This window comes from Thermobia domestica, chromosome 5 (genome assembly GCF_964235325.1).
Source record: "Thermobia domestica chromosome 5, izTheDome1.hap1.1, whole genome shotgun sequence".
Lineage (NCBI taxonomy): Eukaryota > Metazoa > Arthropoda > Insecta > Zygentoma > Lepismatidae > Thermobia > Thermobia domestica.
Genome location: NC_137458.1, coordinates 153,852,043 through 153,874,245, shown reverse-complemented (window position 1 = coordinate 153,874,245; position 22,203 = coordinate 153,852,043). Strand labels below are relative to the sequence as shown.

The 22,203-nt window shown below is 34.6% G+C and overlaps 2 protein-coding genes across 8 annotated transcripts in view; one reads left to right on the top strand and one right to left on the bottom strand.

The window, feature by feature from the left end:
• Lmpt (four and a half LIM domains protein limpet) overlaps positions 1-22,203 on the bottom strand; it is a 934,906-nt gene that overhangs the window by 75,847 nt on the left and 836,856 nt on the right. The window lies entirely within an intron of this gene.
• On the top strand, positions 302-1,617 carry LOC145686192 (uncharacterized). The gene is made up of 2 exons (XM_081759231.1): positions 302-698; positions 1,027-1,617. Exons 1-2 carry the CDS (start codon positions 628-630, stop codon positions 1,364-1,366), a joined length of 411 nt encoding a protein of 136 aa, XP_081615357.1. The 5' UTR covers positions 302-627; the 3' UTR covers positions 1,367-1,617.

Sequence of the window (22,203 nt, the reverse complement as noted above, 5' to 3'; positions counted from 1 at the left end):
ATGATAAGAAACTTAGACAGTAGATTCGACTTGAAAATCATTTACGTTGATTTTGAAACAGCTGCTCACGAAGCCATCAAGAATGTGTTTCCAAATTGTGACATTCGTGGCTGCAGATTCCATTTGGGACAAACATGGTGGCGGAGGATTCAAGCCGACAATGATCTGCGACAAGCATATATGGATCCAAAATCTGAACTAGGTATTATTGATATTATTATGGTCTATTATTCTTTATTATTAATTTAATAATACCATGTGGACTTTGTTTTGTTATATATTAATACAGAATACAGTTGAAAATAGAATCTTATTCTGTTTGACTGAAGAATCTTAATTCAGTCACCATTCTTAAAAGCAAATAAACTGCTGTTCTAATAATGTACGAAATGAAGAAATTATAAAGCCAACAGTAAGATCCATCAATTTCACTACTTTCCCAATGCTTGCTTATTCTAACAAATTATTATTATTATTATTATTATTATTATTATTATTATTATTATTATTATTATTATTATTATTATTATTATTGCTTTTCTTACAGGTTCATGGATAAAGGCATTTTTTGGGTTGCCATATTTACATCCAACAGAAGTATCAGATGCCTTTACTCAACTAATATCAATGACGCCGGATGATACAGGGCATAAATTTTCCGATTACGTCCTAGAAAACTACATAGAAGACGGTTGCAAGTAAGTAGCTTCCTTTTGAATTTCATCTATAGTAGCACATGCTTCAATAACTCTTAATACTGCAAAAACTGTTGTCCTAGTTTGAACACAACATTAATGGTTGTGCTGATATGGTATTTTCTCTCAATGCAACTTAATTATAGTGAAATTTTCTTCTGTCTTCATGTAAGACGTAGATTAAAATGCAGGTTTTGATAGTTGTAAACAAATTACGGACCAAGACTATAAATATTTCTTGAATCTAGTGTTATAAATGTTTTAGTGTTTTATATAAATTGTCAATAATTGTGTGCATGAACTAAGGATCTTTTTATTTTATTAATTTTAGGTATCCACCTGTCATGTGGGCGTCTATACCATCCACGATGCGTCGGACGACAAATGGACCAGAAGCTTTTCACAGACATTATAATAGTCAATTTTACTTCCCTGCTCCTGATATTCATACGGTGATTTCTGCTTTGTTAGAGATCCAAACGGAAACTGCCATGAAAATAACGTCCATATTAAAAGGAATTTCAAAGGCCCAAAGACCAGCAGAAGTCAAAAGGAGCGAGTTTGTCATGAGGAAGTATGCTGAGTTCAGGAATTCGCAGAGAAACTATGAGAAGGCACGTATGACATTTTTAAAAGCTGTAGGATTTAAATTTCAAGCATTCAAACTGTAAAATGAAATTTTCTGTAAATAAGTATGTTGCTTTGTAAATATTAGAATGCAATAAAATATATCTCATAAAGGAATAGCTTTATACATTTCATTTCGATGCAAAATTTCACACAATTCCTTAAATCCTGTTGTTGGCAACGTCGCGGCGGAAATTTGCGCAATTTCAGCACTTTCTGCTCCTCGTTAATAAGACATAAATTACTTAGATTATCAACGATCTAATCTTTAGAAAAATTTGCGCAATGTCGTTGCACCGTCTCCTTCCTGCGAATGAAAGAGGAAACCTTTACCCATCCCCCCCTACAACTTCATGTACGTTTTCTTTCGCAGTTGTTTTAATGGAAAGTGCATGCATGCTTAAAAAAATAAAATAAGTGAAATGTGCACAGAGAAACGTGACGTAACTCAAAGTCAAATGCAGTCAACCTGTAAGAGAATGAATTATTCTTTTTTTAGGAGGGAGGTTGAAAGCGCGCGCAAGAGAGATGGAGATCTGCGAAAACCGGATTAACTACTCAGTCAGGTCTCTTTCTCTCTCTCTCTCTCTCTCTCTCTCTCTCTCTCTCTCTCTCTCGCTCCATTCGTTCACTTCTTATTCGCTCGTTTCTTTCACCCTCTTTCGCCTTCCCTTTAATTTCCCGTCTATAAAGCAAAAGATTTCGCGTCTTTCGGACTCTCTCTTTTTCCATCTCTCGCCGATCACTAGCGTCTCGTCCGACAAACGGATGTCTTCAGAATTGTTAGCCGTCACAGACGTCAATGCTGCAACTGGTATGCATAAAGTGCAAACAGACAACATCAAAGTCATATTACGGTCGATTAAAATGTACTCATACTAATGAGATAGTCAGCGATAAAAGACGTTTACTAAGCTCTAGCCACACACTTGAAGGACAATAGAAAGTTTGAATTTTCTTTCTACAATAACCTAAGTATGATAAGGATGGGTTTTAGTAATATTCTGATTAGTTAAGGGTAGATTTTAGTAGTATTCTGATTAGTTAAGGATGGATTTTAGTAGTATTCTGATTAGTTAAGGGTGGATTTTAGTAGTATTCTGATTAGTTAAAGGTGGATTTTAGTAGTATTCTGATTAGTTAAAGGTGGATTTTAGTAGTATTCTGATTAGTTAAGGGTGGATTTTAGTAGTATTCTGATTAGTTAAGGATGGATTTCAGTAATATTCTGATTAGGTAAGGATGGATTTTAGTAATATCCTGATTAGGTAACGATGGATTTTAGTAATAATTACTGGATTAGAAATAACATCCATTGCTACAACAGAAGTGGCACTAGAGTTACGAAGAAGTCTGGCTAGCCTGGCAACTTCTTAGTTAAATTGTGTGTAAGGTTACCAGAATGCAAAAATAGAAAAGAGTAAGATTATCAATGACTAGAGGGAGCACGGCCAGATAATAACATTAGTTATTATTATTATCATTATAAACTCTTACAGTAAAAAAAAAAAAAAAGTAAAATAAAATATAAATGCAGAATTGACAGTAAATATACCTGAAGTAGAGAAAAAGAGTTAAATAATGAGGTAGATGATGGTTATCGATACAGGAAATATTCAGCTTCTCTTCATCGCGATTACATCTGGATGTGTTGTATTTCCTTGGAAATTGAACATTGGAACAATGTTAACATTAACTATCATTTACAAATATGTATTTTCAACTGAAAATCCAATCGGAAAACGTCTATTAGAAAGACCTAGGCGCAGATACGAGGACAATATTAAGATGGATCTCGCAGAAATAGGAATATAAAGTAGAAACTGGATCCAGTTGGCTCGGCTAAGGCTTCAGGTTCCATAATCACCTAGGGCGTTCCAAAGCCTTTCCGACCGGCCCCACGAGTGTTTGGCGCCGGAAGAGACGTATGCAGAAAACTAATGTGGTAAAGTTTCCTTTCTTGGGGGAGGGGGGTCGTTAAGTATATTATTTTGAGGTAATTCCGGAACTTATTGAACGCACTGTGTATTTTCAAATAAATTCCGCTTTTCTTCAAACACACGATGTCCTAATTTTAATTATTCTGATTCTTTTAACCGGACATATCTTAAGCTCACTATGTACGAAACCAATTTGCATTTACAGAACACACTTGTTTAACGAAAGAAAAAGAAAAGTAAAATTGCTGTATTAAAAGGTTTGTTGTATATCTTCCGAAGTTTGCATTGGCGACTAATACTCTTATAGAGAGCAAAATGTACATACTTCTGAGTGAGACTCAGTAGAGAAATTGCAATACGTAATAGAAGTTATTAAGAGAAGCTTTATGTTTCTCAAGGTCGTATTGATTACTAAATACTGGAAAAAGATTATAAAGTGGGGAGAGCTAAATATAAGTATGGAAGATGTGTATTTGCTTATCTGTTCGATCGTCATCAAATTCTTTGCAAACATCAATATCTATATAATAAGAACTCACGAAGAAACTTCAAATTGAATTGTCATTGAAAAGATTATTAATGATAATGTACAGTCGTTAAATAGATTGTGCACAACAGTCAACATCATTTTTGGTCATGGAAGAAAAAAGCCAATAGCTAAATAGTTTCTCATTTTATTTTCTTCATTTCGGCATATTATAAAAAAAGTTTACTTAATTAATTTATGGGATTAGAGACTTTTTTTTCTCTACTGTTCCTTTAAGCAAGATAGTTATGGGAGACAAATTAACACAGACGAAATAAACCATTCATCAATGTGATGCTTGTGTTTAATTATTTGTACGGTAAACTTTGTTTTAATAATTCTTTCTTTAGTACAAGGAGACTCGTTATACCAAAGTGGAATAGTTTGAGATTTTTTAGGGGTACTACGTACCATCATGGTGAAATATAGTGTGGTATTTATTTACTTTTTAACCTTCTCCTCATACAATTTTCCCTTTCGAGAAATTTCATAATATGAGGGTATAAAAAAGGTGAGATGAAGAAATCTCTTTCATCATCTACTCTGAAATAAAAAATCCGTTATCCGGACAGAGAAATATTGTACAAATATACGGTATCTTTATGATTACTACAGAAATGAGTACGGAGCATACGTTATCTATATCCTACACATGTACTACCCTTTTTCCCGCTTAGATGTTACATCTCGCCGCTGCATGATGCCTGATATTTAACAGTCTTCCATATATTACATACGCATACGTATCTTACGTCAACTATATGTTATATACGTCCACCTGTATGTGAGATCCTGATTGACTATATAAAGTTCTTTCGTTCACACGGAAAGTACGTTTATTTGGAACACTTATACAGAAAGTACGTATAAAATATACATTTTCAGTTATACGTCTGCTGTACATTAAGTCCAAATGTTACATGATTTACACATGTAACCTACGTTTTTATGTACACCGATACGATTTTTTCTCAGTGTATATAGAATACCGCTTCTCACAAAAGGCACTATTCTTGCAATATACAAATAATATTTTATTTATAAATGAGTTTAACCATAGTTATATATTGTTTATTTCAGAATAGATTACGACTTGGAACATACACGCATAAGATGAGGTTATCTCGTCTCGTAAATAGGTCGTGAGAATGATGTCTCGTACGGTCTCGTGCACAACTCTATTACAACTTGTAAAAAGCGCTTGTAAGTTCCGTAAAAATGGCCCCTGGTCAATACAATAACTTTTCCCCAATAGCTATGCAGAGCCATATCAGATTCCTGAGTAATCAGTAAATTAACAAATATGCCTTTGTTTAATATAATCCCGGTTTGACTCCTAATGAATAGTGTTGCCAACTAGTCACGAAGGCATGCTAAACTAGATTTTTTGTGCCACATTTGACTACGACAATTTTGTGCACGTGTTTCCGGATTCCACTTCTGATGAGAGAGCACAAAATAATAATAATAATAATAATAATAATAATAATAATAATAATAATAATAATAATAATAATAATAATAATAATAATAATAATAATAATAATAATAATAATTTCACAATTAATTACTTTCATTAATCATGCATCTTCTTCAGGGTATAGGGCATAACCTTAGGATGTTAAACGTCAGCGGTAAATATAAAAGGACTGAATTAACAGCAAGCGTATCTCATCATTGATTTATGGATCCAACAAGAAACCAAAATTCACGGATACGGGAATATTATTGGAACGTAATCAATCATCGGATCCATCCGGTTATACGTAGTTTAAAATTACTGCAAAGAAATTTTTTAATAGCATATTCTGCTTTTTATTAACAAATTGTGCATTATTAAAAATGGATAGAAATTTGAATATGGTTAAATAATCATAACAATAATTCCGAAAGTCAATTCGTGGTTAAGGAATATAAACCTTTCTATCCTTCAGATGAGAAAATGTAAAATAAGTTAAGTGTAGCACCTGGTACATACAATCGTGAGGGGGAAAAAAGTTTTGTCTTACGTACGACGAAGATTATGAACTTAAATTTGTGTAAAACAATGTTGGTACATAGGAAAAGTGCACTATGTATATGTATTTTAGACTTCTATGTTTTGAATAAAATTTTCGTAAATAAAAGCGCTTGAGAAAGGAAATTTGCATCCTATGTGGAAGTTTTCTGATTGAAAACAAAAATTTCCCTACAACAGGGTCATCCTTTATAGCCTGGTGCTCTTTTGTACGTCCTCCAAACTCCATGTCTCCCTCATTGATATAATTTCACATCTGCTTCGATACGTAAAATTTTTAGTCCTCCGCGCTGTCTAGTGGCTAGTGTAACTTCCGTGGTGCATGGAATTCTGGGTTCGATTCCCGGTGGGAGAACTGAAATGTGAACGCATTATGATGGTTTGGGTTTTATATTGGAACTGTAGGTTGACGTCTCGCATAGCCTTGGTCCTAAAATGAGACACTAAACTCCAACTAACGTATAATTTTGAATTCGATTTTAGTTGGGAATGCAATCAATTATTTTACTATGGAACTGTGGCAGGGAAAGAAATCTTCAAGTTGAGAGTCACTGCCCTAAAACAACGGTTATTAATTAGACTAACCGACATGCAGAATGCGTATAGTATTTCTTTTAGACCCAAAGACTTCTAGTACAAACGCTTTATATTTGTAACCAAGCAATTTACTTCATTAATAAAGCGATGAGGCAAACCTTTCACCCAGAAAACCAAAGAAAAATTGATTGTAGACTGAGCAGAGAGTATCACGAAATTACGGCAATCTAATACTAAAACAATATTAGGGAGTGACGATAACTAACAGTATATGTAAATACATAGTGGTCGCTGTGTAATCGGCAATCAATAAACATGAGTATCCATCCATCTCGTGAGCATCACTGGAATATAGAAGAGGTTATAATTAGCAGATGTAATCATCTTTTGAATGGCTTGTCGGGTGGTGGTTCTGGGTGGAGTCCTATTCTGTCGTTAACAATGTTATTCGAAGGCCAAATATAGATGGCTGTTGAAAGACCTTCAACAAACAATGTAGTTATTTACCCTACGGAAGAAGGGTTAAACTTTTTTTCTTCCAAACTTATATTTGCTTTTAGCGCGGATCTTCAACATAATCTTGGTATAAGAAAGGACGAATAAAACTAAGATTTTGAAAATCTTTGTAATTTACACCTGCGACAAGTCAGGAAACATACCAAGATCTACAACAGCAAAAAATAAAAGACATTCAGTAAATTGGACATGTTTTACACATCTGTCTTGTAAGTTAAAGAACACATTACATAAAACTCGAATGATTGGTACTGAGCTTAAGTTTGAGCCTTTGTACTCCAAGCCACGACTGGGCCTTGAATTCGGTCCACGTTGTGGGTCCACTGACCATCATGTAAAATTAATCTTCACGGTGTACGTCGTTCCTTACCACACCATCTCACCTCCAAGACACAGCTTGATTACAAGACCATCACCTGCCCCAGGATTAATGTACATTTAACTCAAAATTTACTGAACTAATAAACGTCTCATTGGGATAAGCGTCTTCATTAGAATTTCAAAATGAGTATAGGGTACCTTTGTACCATTACAAATAGATTTCATCATGAAACTGACTAATGAGACAAAAAATCAATAGTAACAATACTAATAATAATAGGCAATAGGGTACACGGAATTTCAGGCAGCCAAACTCGTATAGTTTCAGAACATGCATCATGTTTTTATATCTTGGTATGGTAATCTTAATATGATAAATGTTTATTTTTCCATAATATCTTGTTAAAGAGGACTGAGATTAAAATTCGGAAACACTTCCTTTGCGTACGTCACTGATAATGCGTAATAATAAATTTGCTTGAATTGTATGAAACAGAGTGCTATCAACCGATAAGTTTTTGATTCTGCAACGATGAACATTTTTTGGTGTTTTGAAGAAAAGAGTATTTCAATCACGGTTAAATCATTTGTGCCTGTGATTTACGGCTTTAGTCCTAAATCTTATTTAAAACATTCACATTTTGGATATTTGTATTCTGGTAATATTCTATTTGTTTTCTTTCATTTGCGTCACGAAGGGACGAGTTTATAATCTTTATAAGGTTCTATTTGTATATTTGCATATCTTATTGGTGGAATTACTACAGATATATGTATTATATGTGTTTCTCGTGTTTGTACTATTAATTATAGCTATATTTATTTCTAATTTTTATTTTTAACTTTCTTCGTTTTGTTACGTTTTGTTGTGTGTCTTAAATTTATAAAGCTTGAAATTAGGTAAGCCAATTGTAATTGGGAATGTCCTTTTCTGTAATAGGTGACCAATAAATAAAGAAATAAACTTTAGTTTCTGAAATTATAAAGCTATATGCGTTTTCCGTATATTGGAAAAGAGACAAAATGTATGTAAGCGTATTTATTACACTTCTCAACCTTAGCTAATTTCGTAGTACTACTAATAATTGGGAAGTTCTTTTTTTTTTCTCTCTAAGGTGGGACAAGTATTGTACTTTCATTTGTTTCAATTTTGATTACGTCATCAACTACATATGGTATTGATACAGGTAGTGGGTAATTTGGCCGCATGTAGTACAAAATGACTAACCATTGTCTGTAGACGCCAATTTTTAACAGGAAGTTAGGCGACACTTCAGACAACTCCCACAATACAACTGACGTTAAAGATGGCTGAACACCTTCAATAGAAATCGATAAATTTCATTTCTAGTGCAACAATTAACTGTTTTGCATAATATTGCTAGATTTGTTGGGAAACCATTGATAAAAGAATATTAAGGATACAATTAAATTAATGGTATATGAATACCAATATTGTGTGTGTCTGTTGATTGATTTTCAGTTTTAATTGAACCTACCTGTATAAATCAAAATAAATAAATTTCATACTACACGAAAAAAAAATTAGCACATTTAGAAGGAAAATCCAGAATTTAGAATGTATGAAGGACTTTAAAATTTAAAAAAAAAAAAATACAAAATGGCACAATAGTAGCTTCATTCAGTAGCAAAAGTATAATTTAAAAAGTGAAATTACTTCTTAGTTCTCATCAGATGGCAACACTGTCACTGGGGACTCGTTTATGCATTTAGGGCGTCGCAGGTAGCTGGTGACATAACCATACTTGATGACCGGGCGTCTTTCCAAATTTAAAAACTAAGGTAACTGCATAAACTGGTTTCTCTCCCTTCTGTTGCAACGACACGAGGGTGGATTAAATACACACACACCAACATTACACAAATTCTCTACACTAACATGCTATTACGTTAATTACATGGTTCTCAACTACTTTACGACACAATTAGCCATTATTCCTTATTCAACTTAAGTGCTAAAGAGAGTCATGTTTTATTTATACCATGTGCTCTTAAATTAGTCGTTTTGACCACCACCACAAGGCATTTCAATTGTTTCTCGCAGAGTAACGCTGCATCCTACTTAGTTGATTTAATAAATTAAAATTTTCGGACAAATTACATACGTTATATTAAAAAAACAATCAGTACTAACTATATTGTCGTTGCTATTGTCGTTGTTACGTATTGATCTATTAAATTAACCCATTCATTATCTCGTTAAAGCAAATATGTAGATACGAAAACAATTCCAGATTCGCTTTTACCATGATCAAATCATGTAAATAATTCAGTTGCAGTATTCTCCAACTGAGTCATTTTTTGATACTCAGTTTGCCATAAATGGCGTGCTGTGATTGAATGAAAGGAGTAACTGTTCATTTCGCGTCAGAAGTTTCATTTCGCACAGACTAGAATTGTCATCTCCTGCCCTTTACCATAGTGATGCCAAATTTTCTTCTATACAGGCTCCCTGGTCAAGTCTGGGAAGATAGTCTCCCGACTTTAGAAAATTGAAACAATGACTAGGTCATCAGTTTGTATTACGTTTGTACCGTTTGTACCGAAAATATTTTCGTTTGAATCATTTTCCTTATAGGATTACTTGAGAGGTTAACTGGGGGGGGGGGTATCTTGGCGCCAAGATAGCCCCCTGTATTAAACACAAAATTTCAAATACACCATTCGAAAGCAAATCGTTTGCACCGTTCGTATCGAAAAAAAGTGTGTGTACCCTGATAATTTTCGAGAAAGAGGGAATGACATTTGGGGGGCTATCTTGTAAACAAGATAGGCCCCATAATGTGTACTTTTCCATGCCCATTAATAAGTATCATGTGTTTCTTCATGTGAATTTACGTGTATTTAGAATTCCGGTTGTGTATATTCAAATAATAAAAGGAACTTTTTAGGAATAACTCAAGGTTAAAATTAAATCTGTCAGATTAGAAGCTTGCAGCTTTCATAGACAAAAGCGGAAAGCAAGTAGGCCATTGTTGAATAATACGGTATTTACTTACGGAAAAGGGCAGAAATAGAGAAAATTTAATTGAATCGGTGAGTGGAAAAACACTACTAGTTCACAAAACGCATTTTGAGATATTTGAAGAAAGAACTTTCGTTTGTTAATGCAACAAATGTACAGTCGACATTATAGCATTCTGCTATAACGTGCGCAGTCTTGCAAATTATACTGCTCTTCATTACAACTTGTAGTTCTACATCTTTAGTGTTATTTTTGCCTTTTCCTCAAAATGGCTTATTTTGGACTCACACTGTTATTCCCCAAAAGTCCTTTTCTTTTTTTATCTGGATATGCACAACCAGAATTCTAAATATACATAAATTCACATGAATAAACACAATACTTATTAATGGTTATGGAAAAAGCACACACTAGGGGCCTATCTTGGCAACAAGATAGCCCCCCCCCCCATGTCATCCCCTGTTTCTCGAGAACTATCAGGATACAAATAAAACTTTTTTCAGTGCAAACGATTTGCTTTCGAATGGTGTATTTCAATTTTTTGTGCTGTGATACGGGGGGAGGGCTATCTTGGCGCCAAGATAGCCCCCCCAGTTGACCTCTCAAGTAACCCTATAAGGAAAATGGTACAAACGAAAATATTTTCAGTATAAACGGTACAAACGTAGTACAAACGAATTACCTAGTCATTGTTTCAATTTTCTAAAGTCGGAGGGCTATCTTGCCAGATGTCCTTGGTCGCTGTCAGCACTTCCCTTGTAATTCTCCGTCGTCACACTTTAGGTTTCACTAGTGAATTTTATGATTGCTTCTTTCCAGCTTCTTATAGTATATTTATTAGCGTACTTTCATGCTTGTAGTACTGTCCCTGGTATGACTCTTCTCGGAAAGATGTTGTGAAAGTACTGTCTTGTCTCAAAAAGCATATTTTTATTTATTCCAAAAGCTATGTATCGTCTCATGTCGTGGGCAACACTAGCTGTTTGTTAGAGCAAATCTTCGAACTAAAATTTCAACGCAGTTTCATACTAACAAGAGATTGAAATTTTCGTAGAATCCGAACAACCGTAATGCGTTCACCGCCATCCCACTGGGAATAGAACTCAGGTTCCTCTGAAAATTTTACAGATACGATGATAATTCATTCCGCTCTTACTTACTTTTTCATTGTAATAAAATTATTTTTATTTAGAAACTAGCAGCGTTCACCCCGCTTCGCTGCGGTCACCCCGGAACGCAATAAACTTTGTTACTTAGATAATTTTTACTTTTTCGCTTTCAAGTGATATGATAAAAACCATAGAAGATTGCAGTAAATCTTAACATTATATCGCCTGTCATTTATGTTAACCCGCCCCGCTTCGCTGCGGTCATCCCGGTGCTGGCATATTGTAAAAGTGTCTGTAAAAATAAGCAAATCAATTAAAAAATTTTAAACAGAAGATTCAAGCTATTTTCCGCTGTATATCGCCTGTCATTTATGTTAACCCGCCGATCCTCACGGTCATGCGGGTTGCATATAAATACGTTTATTTTTACCTATGATGAACTAATAACAAAGGATTTGTACGTTATGGACACCTGAATGGTCAATTATCTCAAGACACTGGTAATTAAAAATTAAAGTGATATGATAAAAACCATCTAGGGTCCAAATCCTAATAACCCCCCAAAAATGAAAGAAATTGGTTCAGCCGTATTAGCGTGATGAGCGGACAAAATTTTGTACGTTCTCTTTTATATATATAGATAATTATCGATTGCCTGTTGCTTATACAATCCACACCATCACGGAAGTTTGGCTGGTTGCAGGCGTCAAAGGCGTTTTGACTTCGTATTAGCATAGCAAGTCAGGTTTAATTTTTAATTCGTAATAAGAGGAAAGATGCTATTGCATTACACACTGTAGTTAAAAATATTGAATAAAGACTAAAAAGTAAGTATAATAAACTTTAAATGAACTTCAAAACAATGTTTTCATAAAAAACACTAAAAATAAGAAAATATTCTTGATGTGATAATTCAGTATTATTACTTTATGTAAAAAAAATTAGAGCTGCATTTAAAAAAATGATTTTTTAAAATTATTTTAGGGAAAAGGGGAGTAAAATGAAAAAATGGTACCAATATTAAAACCATTGGATGCGAGCGAATCACTTCCCTAATATCCATTAAAAAAAAAAAAAAAAACCTTTAGCCCTCAACCAAGTCCCTCTTCATTTTACGCCATTAATAAAATCTTCTTTTGGACCATTCTTCTAAACTTTGGCTAACAAGGCAAAAACAGAGTTACTCCACCACCACCCCCAAAAAAAACTTCTTAGTGCATCTTATGAAAGCACTTTTTTTTTAAGTTATAAAATTACTGTTATTATTTTCTTATTTTCATCTGTTGGAACTATAAAAACTTCTACCGCAATTATCATGACAATGAGCAGAATGTGACGTTACACTATACTAGTCCACGGATGAGTCAAGCATGACGTACTTCCGCCAGCAACATTAGTTTCCCATCTTCTCCAAAACTATGTGTTTCATACATATGGGACTCATAATGGCCAGTTCTGCACTAAAGTATCATATCAACATTATACCGAAAGCCAGACTTATTTTTTATTGTTTAAATTTCCAAAATGGTTAGAAAAAGGAAGTTGAGGAAATATATCTGCATGAAAATAAATATCACAAATATGCCGGTGTAACAGAAAATAAGAAGAAATGCTTTGATTTTATTGTGTTTAACACTCGTAAATCATAATTTCAATATTGGAATTGGAATTATTTATAATCAAGATCTTAGAGCAGATATCTGTATTGTAAAACTACCATTATTATGTATAAAAATGTATTGGAAATAATGACAATTCGATAGAACAAGTACATACATATATATAAAAAGAAATATATTTTTTTAAATTTTGTAAATTAAAATGAAATTACTTGTTGCTTTTAGAACGCAGCGCTAATAGTGGAGCTTTTTACGTTTCTTTTATTAATTTATTGGAAGAACAACTACACAAATCAGCTTCTTTATTAGTTATATTTAACTTTGTCTTCTGAATGAATATATGAATAAATAAATGATGTTTATTTCCAGAAAATGGTCAGTATTTGTTTTCATGAGTTACTTAAACTCGAATTTTGGATAGTCAAAAATTTACAGTAGGCACTTTATATTATCTCTACTTATTTATAAATGTTGCAGCATGTAAATCTAGAAAAGTAGTAAAGCTATGAGAAAACTAGCCACAAAGTTACAACTGAAAATATTTTTTCTGCATGGAGCACCTATAGCTAGCTGTATATAATGCCTCAAAATATATCTTCAGGTGGAAAACTTACTATATACATATAATTTGGTCTTTCTTGGAATTCAACCTAGCTCATTGTATTGTTTATAATACATATACACTTACGAAAAAGAACAATGTCATACATGTTTTGGGTGTGGACCAACATCCAAGACGTGTGACAAAAAAAGACAACCTCCAAGCCAAAACCATCTGGCGGGCGGCCGCTCGTTGAAGCACTTGTCGTTTTGTCTCCGCATCATCATTCAATGACACTGGAGAATCCTAGAAACACTCACTCATTCACAGTAAGCATCTCACAAATGCACATCTAGTACATGGAAAATATTGCATACTAACACTATAAAAACAACCACTGAAGACTATCCACTGATATAACTGAATATTTCTGCCTACGAACAGTCAATTTAAGTAAATGTAGCAATTTCTCTGTAAACAAACGGACTCAGAAATATTATATATTCGACCATCACCAGGCGTACTCACAAAAGAGGTGCGAAAAAATATTATTTATTTATTTTTGGGTTTAACGTGCCACTTGATTCCGCGAGGCTAGAGGATCAGTGATGATGAACGAAATTGTTCAGTGAAGAAAGTGGGAGGAAACGAGAGAATCTGGAGAAACCTACGCACACCGTTTTGTCCAGTACAAAGCCTACTTGACTGGACCTGGGATCGAAAGAGTAGTCTCGCACATCAGTGATGAGCGCTCTACCACTTTTTTTTTCGTTTTCTGCAATAGTTAAATGTTAAAGACCTAAATAACGAAAGGTACAAGAAACAGGGTGATACCCATCAGCCATCACGCGTATGTACTCATAATTTACTGGATATGCGCGAAGTAACACGAAAAGAAAATAATAATCGCTTCCTCCTAACGCGTAGAGGTAGCCATCTTTTAGATTTCATTACGGACCAAGTCTGTCGGAACGCGTGCCCACACACCGCAACAAATGCAAACTCATCTTCAGACGACAAACAGATTATCATCGCCATCTCAAAACTTCCAAAAGACAGGAGTGAGTTGCATGTTTTCTATGTATAACATTATATATATAATATTTATGTGTTTGTATCTATCAAGGAGGGCGTTAACCTATTATTGCATACATACGAACTTCGAGAACACACTGAAAGTCTCTGAATTCACCGTTCTTTTATATTTAAAGAAATGCAAAAAAGTTACTATGTATAAAAAGAACAAAGACAATGTTCATAATGTAATAGACGTTTCTTTTTGTACTTTCCCGTAAAACATCGCTCAGAAATTTCTCAAAGAAAATGGCACAACATTATTATTGATTATTACGGTATTAAGTATTTCTGCCTTTTGGCACGTCCTGGGACCTTTTTTTTTTTTTTTTTTTCAATTTTAGATTTGCGCCTGGAAATGTTTCTTCTACGTTCCTCGATTTTCAGCTTCCTCTTTTCACTCCCAATATTTTACTCTATTTTTCAAATCGTCGATCAATTGGCCTTCCTACAAAGGATGCTGGCCAAAAGTATCCTCTTCTCTCCTATCCGTCTTAAAACATCTTCGTTTGCTGCTCTCTCTGTCCATTTTATTTTCTCCATTCTCCTCCAACACCACATTTCAAAGCTCTCCAAATATTTCTTCTCTAACTTCCGTAACATCCAAGTCTCTGAACCATACAGTTCAATGCCCCATACATAGCACTTGATCAATTTCTTCCGAAATCCAATATTAAGTCTGCTAGTTAAGAGTGATATTTTTGGTATCATTGTTTACCGAATAAAAGTCCAAATACAAGAGGCACATCAATCATTGAATCTCCCCGAGATGAGCAAGTGATATGGGTAAATATAAATCCTCATGCATAGTTTTCAAGACGAAACGCAATTTTTTTTGTAAAACTTAGAGAAAATGATTCTGTCTGATAATCACGACACTTTTTACATGCTACTGCTCCTGGCGTATACAATAATTACGCTGTTCATTTTGACACTAGCAAGGCGACAGTATATAGTACGCTTAATGAGATATAGCCCAACATTTCGATTAATTCGTAAGCTTTAATTTTCCATTAGCTATAATATTGCCTAAAGATAAAGCAAATATCAATCGATAGACTAAAACATCGAGCTCAGCAAAATCAAATATTTTTTGAGGGCAAATTCTCATGATAGCTCCTTTGTGGCTAAGCGGTTAGCGTAAGCGCCTTTGGCGTGGGAGACCCCGGTTCGATTCCCGGAGGGAACTCATGTGGTTCGGATTTCATGTTAATCAGTAGGTCCCGTCTCATATAGCCTCGCTGCTGAAAGGAACGTTAAACTCAAACTTAACCCAAATTCTTATGATTCTTTTTTGAGAATTTTTTTTTAAAAAACGATTTTTTAGGGCTTAAAAAATAAGCCGTTTATTGCCAAAAAATACCTGATTGTTTTTATTCTGCTGGAAAAGAAAAGATTATTTATTTATGTATTATATGTATAAAAGCAAATACACTGTTAAAAAGCAGGTTGATTGTATTTATTGTAGTTCGTTTTCTCCTAATGGTGACACACAGTGTTCTAACAGTGATACATAATACTAACAGCAACGCACATACTACTCGTAAAACTACGCATAATCTATACTAATATATAAAAGAAAGTGTGTGTTTGTGTGTGTGTGTCAGATTTTCGGATCGGAAGGAGTCACTTAGAGCCGCCTTATTTTTTGCACAGATAATTACGAGACCTAATCGCGTGCATATCAGTTTTTTTTTTTTTTTTAATTTTTGACTCACGGGGGATTGCCGTGGTGGTTCAAAATTTATGCATGTTTCTGACAGTTTCTAAGAACGCCTTACGTGTGTGCAATCCACAACACACACTTGTTATGCAGGCTTGTATAACAGGAAAAGATAAATATCCGGTCAATTGAATAGTTGTGGTGACATTCTTTAAGTGCATTTGTCTTCGTCTCATTTAATCCAAATTCTGAATTAAGATTCGGGAACGGAGGGTGCTTTGAGCTACTATGAGATTACACACACACACACAAAAAATCAATATGGGCCAAAAATGGCTTTCTCACGCCCGCGTGAGCTTAGACTCACTATCTTCAAAGGAACTCGTGCTCATTAATCTCAATTAGGATTATGGTATCGAACTCGCAATCGATCGAGCTCCCTTTCTATATGCGACTGGCACTCGATCTAGCACTCTTTTAACATCATTGAGCTCGCGTTCAGTGTACACTCGGGCTTGCTACGTTTAATGAGGCATGCACTCGGTCGTACTTGCGCTCATTAGCCTCATTGGGGCTTAAGCACGCTCGGCCAACCGCTCATTTAAGGTCAGGCTCGTGAGTTTGATATTTCAGGCACTATCACTTAGGAACACACGAACTCACATTCGATAACAATAGATATGCCAGAGCAGAGAGATATCAGGACAAATAGAAGCAAAGCTATGCTACAGAGATATTAGGAAGACCATATCTATTCGAAGGATGCAAATCATAGAATTGAAAATTTGATAACATTAACAACTAACTACAATCTAGCGATTAATGACCAACAGTGGCGGCGGTAGCGCGACTGCAGACCCCACAGTGCTGAGAGTCCCTCTCAAGTTACGAAACTCAATTTTTACAGTTTTTATAGTTTTGTGTGTGTGTGTGGGGGGGGGGGGAAGTTTCACTCCCACTGATGACAAACCATTCATTTTGGGTGCTAGATAATAAAAAATACTGTACTTTACTTTCTCCATTTCGAATTATCTTCTCTTTTTTTTTCCATTTTTTGGAGCATTTCTTGCGTATCGTAAACTATATACAAGTATTCTGGGATTCCAAAAGTAGTAACCTAAAGAATTACGGTGATGCGGTATCAACATACAGTATATTTAGCAATCTTTGTGTCTCTCTAAACTTCTTTCTTTTATCCTCTTCTCTTCCCACCCTTCAATTCTTTCTTTTCCTGCTTGCTTCGCTTCTTTCTTTGCAAATTTCTTGATATCACACATTCCTTCCTTACACCAAAATATCCAAGTCAAATTACCTATTCGTAACTGAGTTCTTTCAAATGCACTCGAACACATATTTCAAAATACTGTTCGTTTTTTCTTTATTTATTTTTGTTTGTTTAACCAAAGCCTCACTAGTGGCATCTGGGTATCCCTTCTTATCACATACTTCAATCCTGCCTTCCATGTTTGTTTGATGGTTGGTTAGTTTGCTGAAGTTTACTGTCTTTTCAGCATCGAGCTGATGTGGACGCGGATCTAAGGTGGAATTCGAACCAATGTAATGACTTCAAATTTCAAGTCTCTTACGCCAGGAATAGAACCCAAAGGCGCAGGAATACTTTGAAAGGCGCGTGCTCAAGCCACTAGAGCAGCGGGGAAGACTGTATTTCATATTCAAGTCCACGTTATACTTCGGAATTATCTGTTCTTAGAGAATAACATCGTAATCACTTTCTGCAGGACTTTCTCCAGACAGATTATAGGAGGTTGGAAAACCACCTGGCCACACAAGATGACGAAAACTAGAGAGGCGGTGATAGGGACGAAGAAACCATATTAACAAGCTGCATGACGAAACACCGGTGCCCACAAGTTGTTATGCGTCACGTGTTTTAAGGAACAACGTTTATCCTGCAGAGCACGGAGTGCAAACTCCCGCCACGCAAGAAGGAGTGAAAAAGCGCGGCCTTTTGGGTGTGTATGCACTTCATATGTGAAGGAGTCCATGGGATAACGAGTTTTGGCGGAACCTTCCTTATATTATTCTTTTTTCCCCTTTAAACACCATCTTTTGCTGCTTTAGCACACGCTGCAACATGCGTATGTGAAGGATGCGAGAAATCTTCCTCACCAACGCAGCGGCAGCAACAATGAATAACCTCCACCTTCTAAGGAACAAACATAATTACATAGTTTGATTTAATAACCACAAGACGGTCTTCATTATTAAAAGAGAACAAGATTTTACGATTACAAATATCCATTCATTTCCTCGTATACTCAATGCTGTCATTCAAATCATTCAACTGGTTCTATGATCAATATAGTATTATTATTATTATTATTATTATTATTATTATTATTATTATTATTACTGTTATTATATTATTATTATTACATGACTATTATTATTGTTATTTATTTCAATGATATTAGTAATGGTAGATAGGATTACGGCATATAGCATATGGCTTACGTTAATATTTTGAATATTGATTAAAAAATAATACTAGTGAACTATTTTTTCTTTCGTAAGTTCTGGATCTAGAGATGAAGAGGCAATTTTAACAACCGGTTCGAGGGAATCGTCTGAATAGCACCACTGCATATACAGCACTAATACAAAAGAAACAGTGCATCTGTAACTAGTAATGATTTAAATGGTGGCCCGAGGGAAAATTCCCCTTCCTAGCTGCAAAATCTCCTCCGGAGCAAATTTTCGATCATGTTCAACAAGAATTACTAATATTTTCATAGTACTACTGTAACCCTCCCTCCTTCTCCCTTCCAAAAGAAAATAGTCTGAAAGCATCACTGCTGGGATGATTTTACTCATACTCAGTCTAATGGTATCGTAAATTTTTATTTTTCTGTGTAAGACCTTCACCTATAATTTGGTATTGCACTACCTAAATGTCTTTCACTAGTACGATTATCTACGATGTCGATGGACACACACAGAATACAATGTTTCAGTTGGGTCCCGTTGATATGTTAAACATTAGGGCATACGGTTAATTAAGATTGGCAGTTAACGACTTTGTGTTTAATGTCAGGTAGTTGGTTAACAGATAAAGATGATTTTTTGTTAATAAATTAATCGTGAGTATCAAATTGTGACGGAGTAGTTGGAGAGTAATGTTATGATATTAAGATAAGAACAACGGAATCTATCAATTGTGATACAGAAGATAATGCAGGCAATATATTGCAGTTATGCGAATTGTACAATTATGTTTCCTGAGATTGCGAGAAGAGGTTGAAAGGTTTGTAGCTGTTGATTGTACGTGGTAAACATAATTTAGTAATCGATTAGTAATAAATGGAACATAAATTAATCTTGATTTTCCGGTGATTTCTTGATTTATTTACCTTTTTCGCCCTTGATTTGAATTTAAGGACAGTATATAGTATCTCTACAGAATTCATCCAATCTTAACCAACATGGCATGATTAAAATCCATATCAAATATTTTTCTGTGCAAACCTTTGACTCCCGAATTATTGGTCATCAAATTTGGGGTTGGAATTGAGTAAAATTTTTTACAATACAAAATTACTAATCGCTATTTAGATCCGGAATTAGGAAAGGAACTATATGAAACCAGTGGCGTACAGAAAAGGTGGATTTCCAGGTTTTAACCCTCTCTCTCCCCTTTTAACACGATATTATAAGAAACACTCACTCACCAATTAATTAGTGCATACAAAAATCCTGAAATATTCTTGAAATTAACGTTTTTTTTCCTTAAACCTATAATTCCTTAAACCTATAAGTCCGTATTTATAAAGCTTGTCCTAACGTTCGTACTTATTTTTTTTAAAAAATGAAAAAAGTATCAACTCTTCTAAAAATAATATTCACAATCTTATCAACACTGCCTCTGGATGTTTTCATTTATATCCACATAGGTTGAATGTTAACAGTATTAAATGGGTGGTTTGTGTAAAGTTCTCATAGATTGCACATATAATCAGTTTTATGTTTACCCTTTGGAGAGAAAGGACTTGCTGCAAAAGATTGGATCGTCAGAAAATTACATATAAGGAAGTCCTGCTTTTCGAATCAATTTGTCCTAATTTTCACTCATTAAGGTTGGTTTAAACGGACAAGTTTTGCCAATAGATGACAGTACAGTCTTCGTATCTCTCCCATAAATATATTTACCTTTCACGAAAATTCACGATTTATCTTACAAATTTCTACCTAGAGACTTCAAATTTTTAGAAAAGGGACTTCATAATCTATCGTAGGCAATAATCCGTGCCGATTTTTTATTTAGAATTTTGTTCATTGTTGAAATTGCTTGATTGTTGAAATGGTTATTTAAATCTTTGACAATGGAACTGTTTCAACAATAAAGAAAATTCTAAATAAAAAATCGGCACGGATTGTTCCTTTTGATAGGTTATGAAGTTCCTTCTATAAAAATTTGTACTCTCCAGGTTGAAATTTGTAAAAGAAATTGTAAATTTTCGTGACAGGTAAAAAATACATGGGAGAAATACGAAGATTTTAGTGACATCTATCGGTAAAACTTGTCCCTTTACACTAACCTTAATATATGGTAACCCTACTAAAGCTCAAAAATATTAGTCAGATTAAAACTGAATATGAGAGGATATGAGAGGAATATAAGAGGATACATAAAACCTACAATAATACTGTTGTTTAACATGATGCCAAACAGATGCATTTCTTAGGGATTAAAAGACTTTTTTTTGGTTAAACAATATTGTTGAGATTAAAACCTCACATACTTGGGATATGAGTGGATATACCGGTATTGACCACTTCAGCTACCAGCATAGATTCATTGATGTATGTAAGTTTCGCGTAATTCCCTTTACTGTCTTTACCAGAGTTTATTTTCCCATTCCATCGTTTACTAACATTCATTCCGTCTGGCTATCAACGTTTCAACTGTAGCTACGTTCACATATGCATACGTATATATACATACACACCAATGTGAGTAAATAGTGCGTGACGCTGTCCTTCATGCTATAATAGTGTTATGTGACAAGAGATAAGGATTGTGTATTTTTAGCGATTGCTCACTAACTACCTAGTAACTCTGGAAACTCAAACATATTGTTTGAAAAGCGAAAGCATATACACTAACAGTATCATTTCGAAATTGTTTATTCAAGAAGAACCAACAAAAAGTATAGGCCACGAGGATTCAATAACGATAGTTTAAACAATAAATCACACATTCTTGCTATCTTAGATTGTCTTAACGTGTTAGGTTGAAAAACTGTTTTGTAAATAATCCATTTGTTTTCAATGTAAATGTTCAGATTGATCACTGGAAGAAGGAGAGGAAAAATTGTAGTAACGTACAATTTATTTGTGTACAGTGGCGTAGCACACTTTTGCGGGCCCCCCCGCAAAGTATAGAGAAGGGGCCCCACTTGTAAAGCCGACACAAGTAAGGTGGAAGTTCTACTTCTTTAAAACTTTATTCATCGCAAGACTTCGGGGCCCCTATACATCGGGGCCCCCCCGCACTGCGGGGGTTGCGGGGGCAGCTGCTACGCCACTGTTTGTGTATGTAACAGCTTATTCGGATCCACACGATGGACAAGAATGGAGAATGGAGGGAACTTCATAATGAGGAACTACATAATTTATACCGTTTACCTAACATTATTAGTGTCATTGTTAGTGTCTCGGAGATTCAGATGGGCAAGTCATGTAGCCAGAATGGAAGAAAGTAGGAACGCTTTCAAAATTTTAACTGGAAATAAATCACAAAAAAAGGCTATTCGGAAGACCTAAACAGTATTAAGGAGGACAATATTAAGATGAATATCGTAGAAATAGAAATATAAAGTAGAAACTGGATCCAATTGACTACGGAAAGAAGCCAATGAGAGCTTTTGCGAAATCGGTATTGAACCTTCGGATTCTATAACCCATAGAGTGAGTGAGTGTCTTAGTACGTAACAGCTTATAATATTATTTTTATTATAATTCAAAACTATGCCAGATACTAAGTCACTTCGGTTGGGTTATAGTTGATAATA

What these genes read in the sequence shown, in the direction of transcription:
- LOC145686192 (XM_081759231.1), top strand. Translation starts at nt 628, where the DNA reads ATGACGCCGGATGATACAGGGCATAAATTTTCCGATTACGTCCTAGAA. An exon ending in TACATAGAAGACGGTTGCAA is followed by an intron (nt 699 to 1,026) that starts GTAAGTAGCTTC and finishes TATTAATTTTAG; the next exon opens with GTATCCACCTGTCATGTGGG.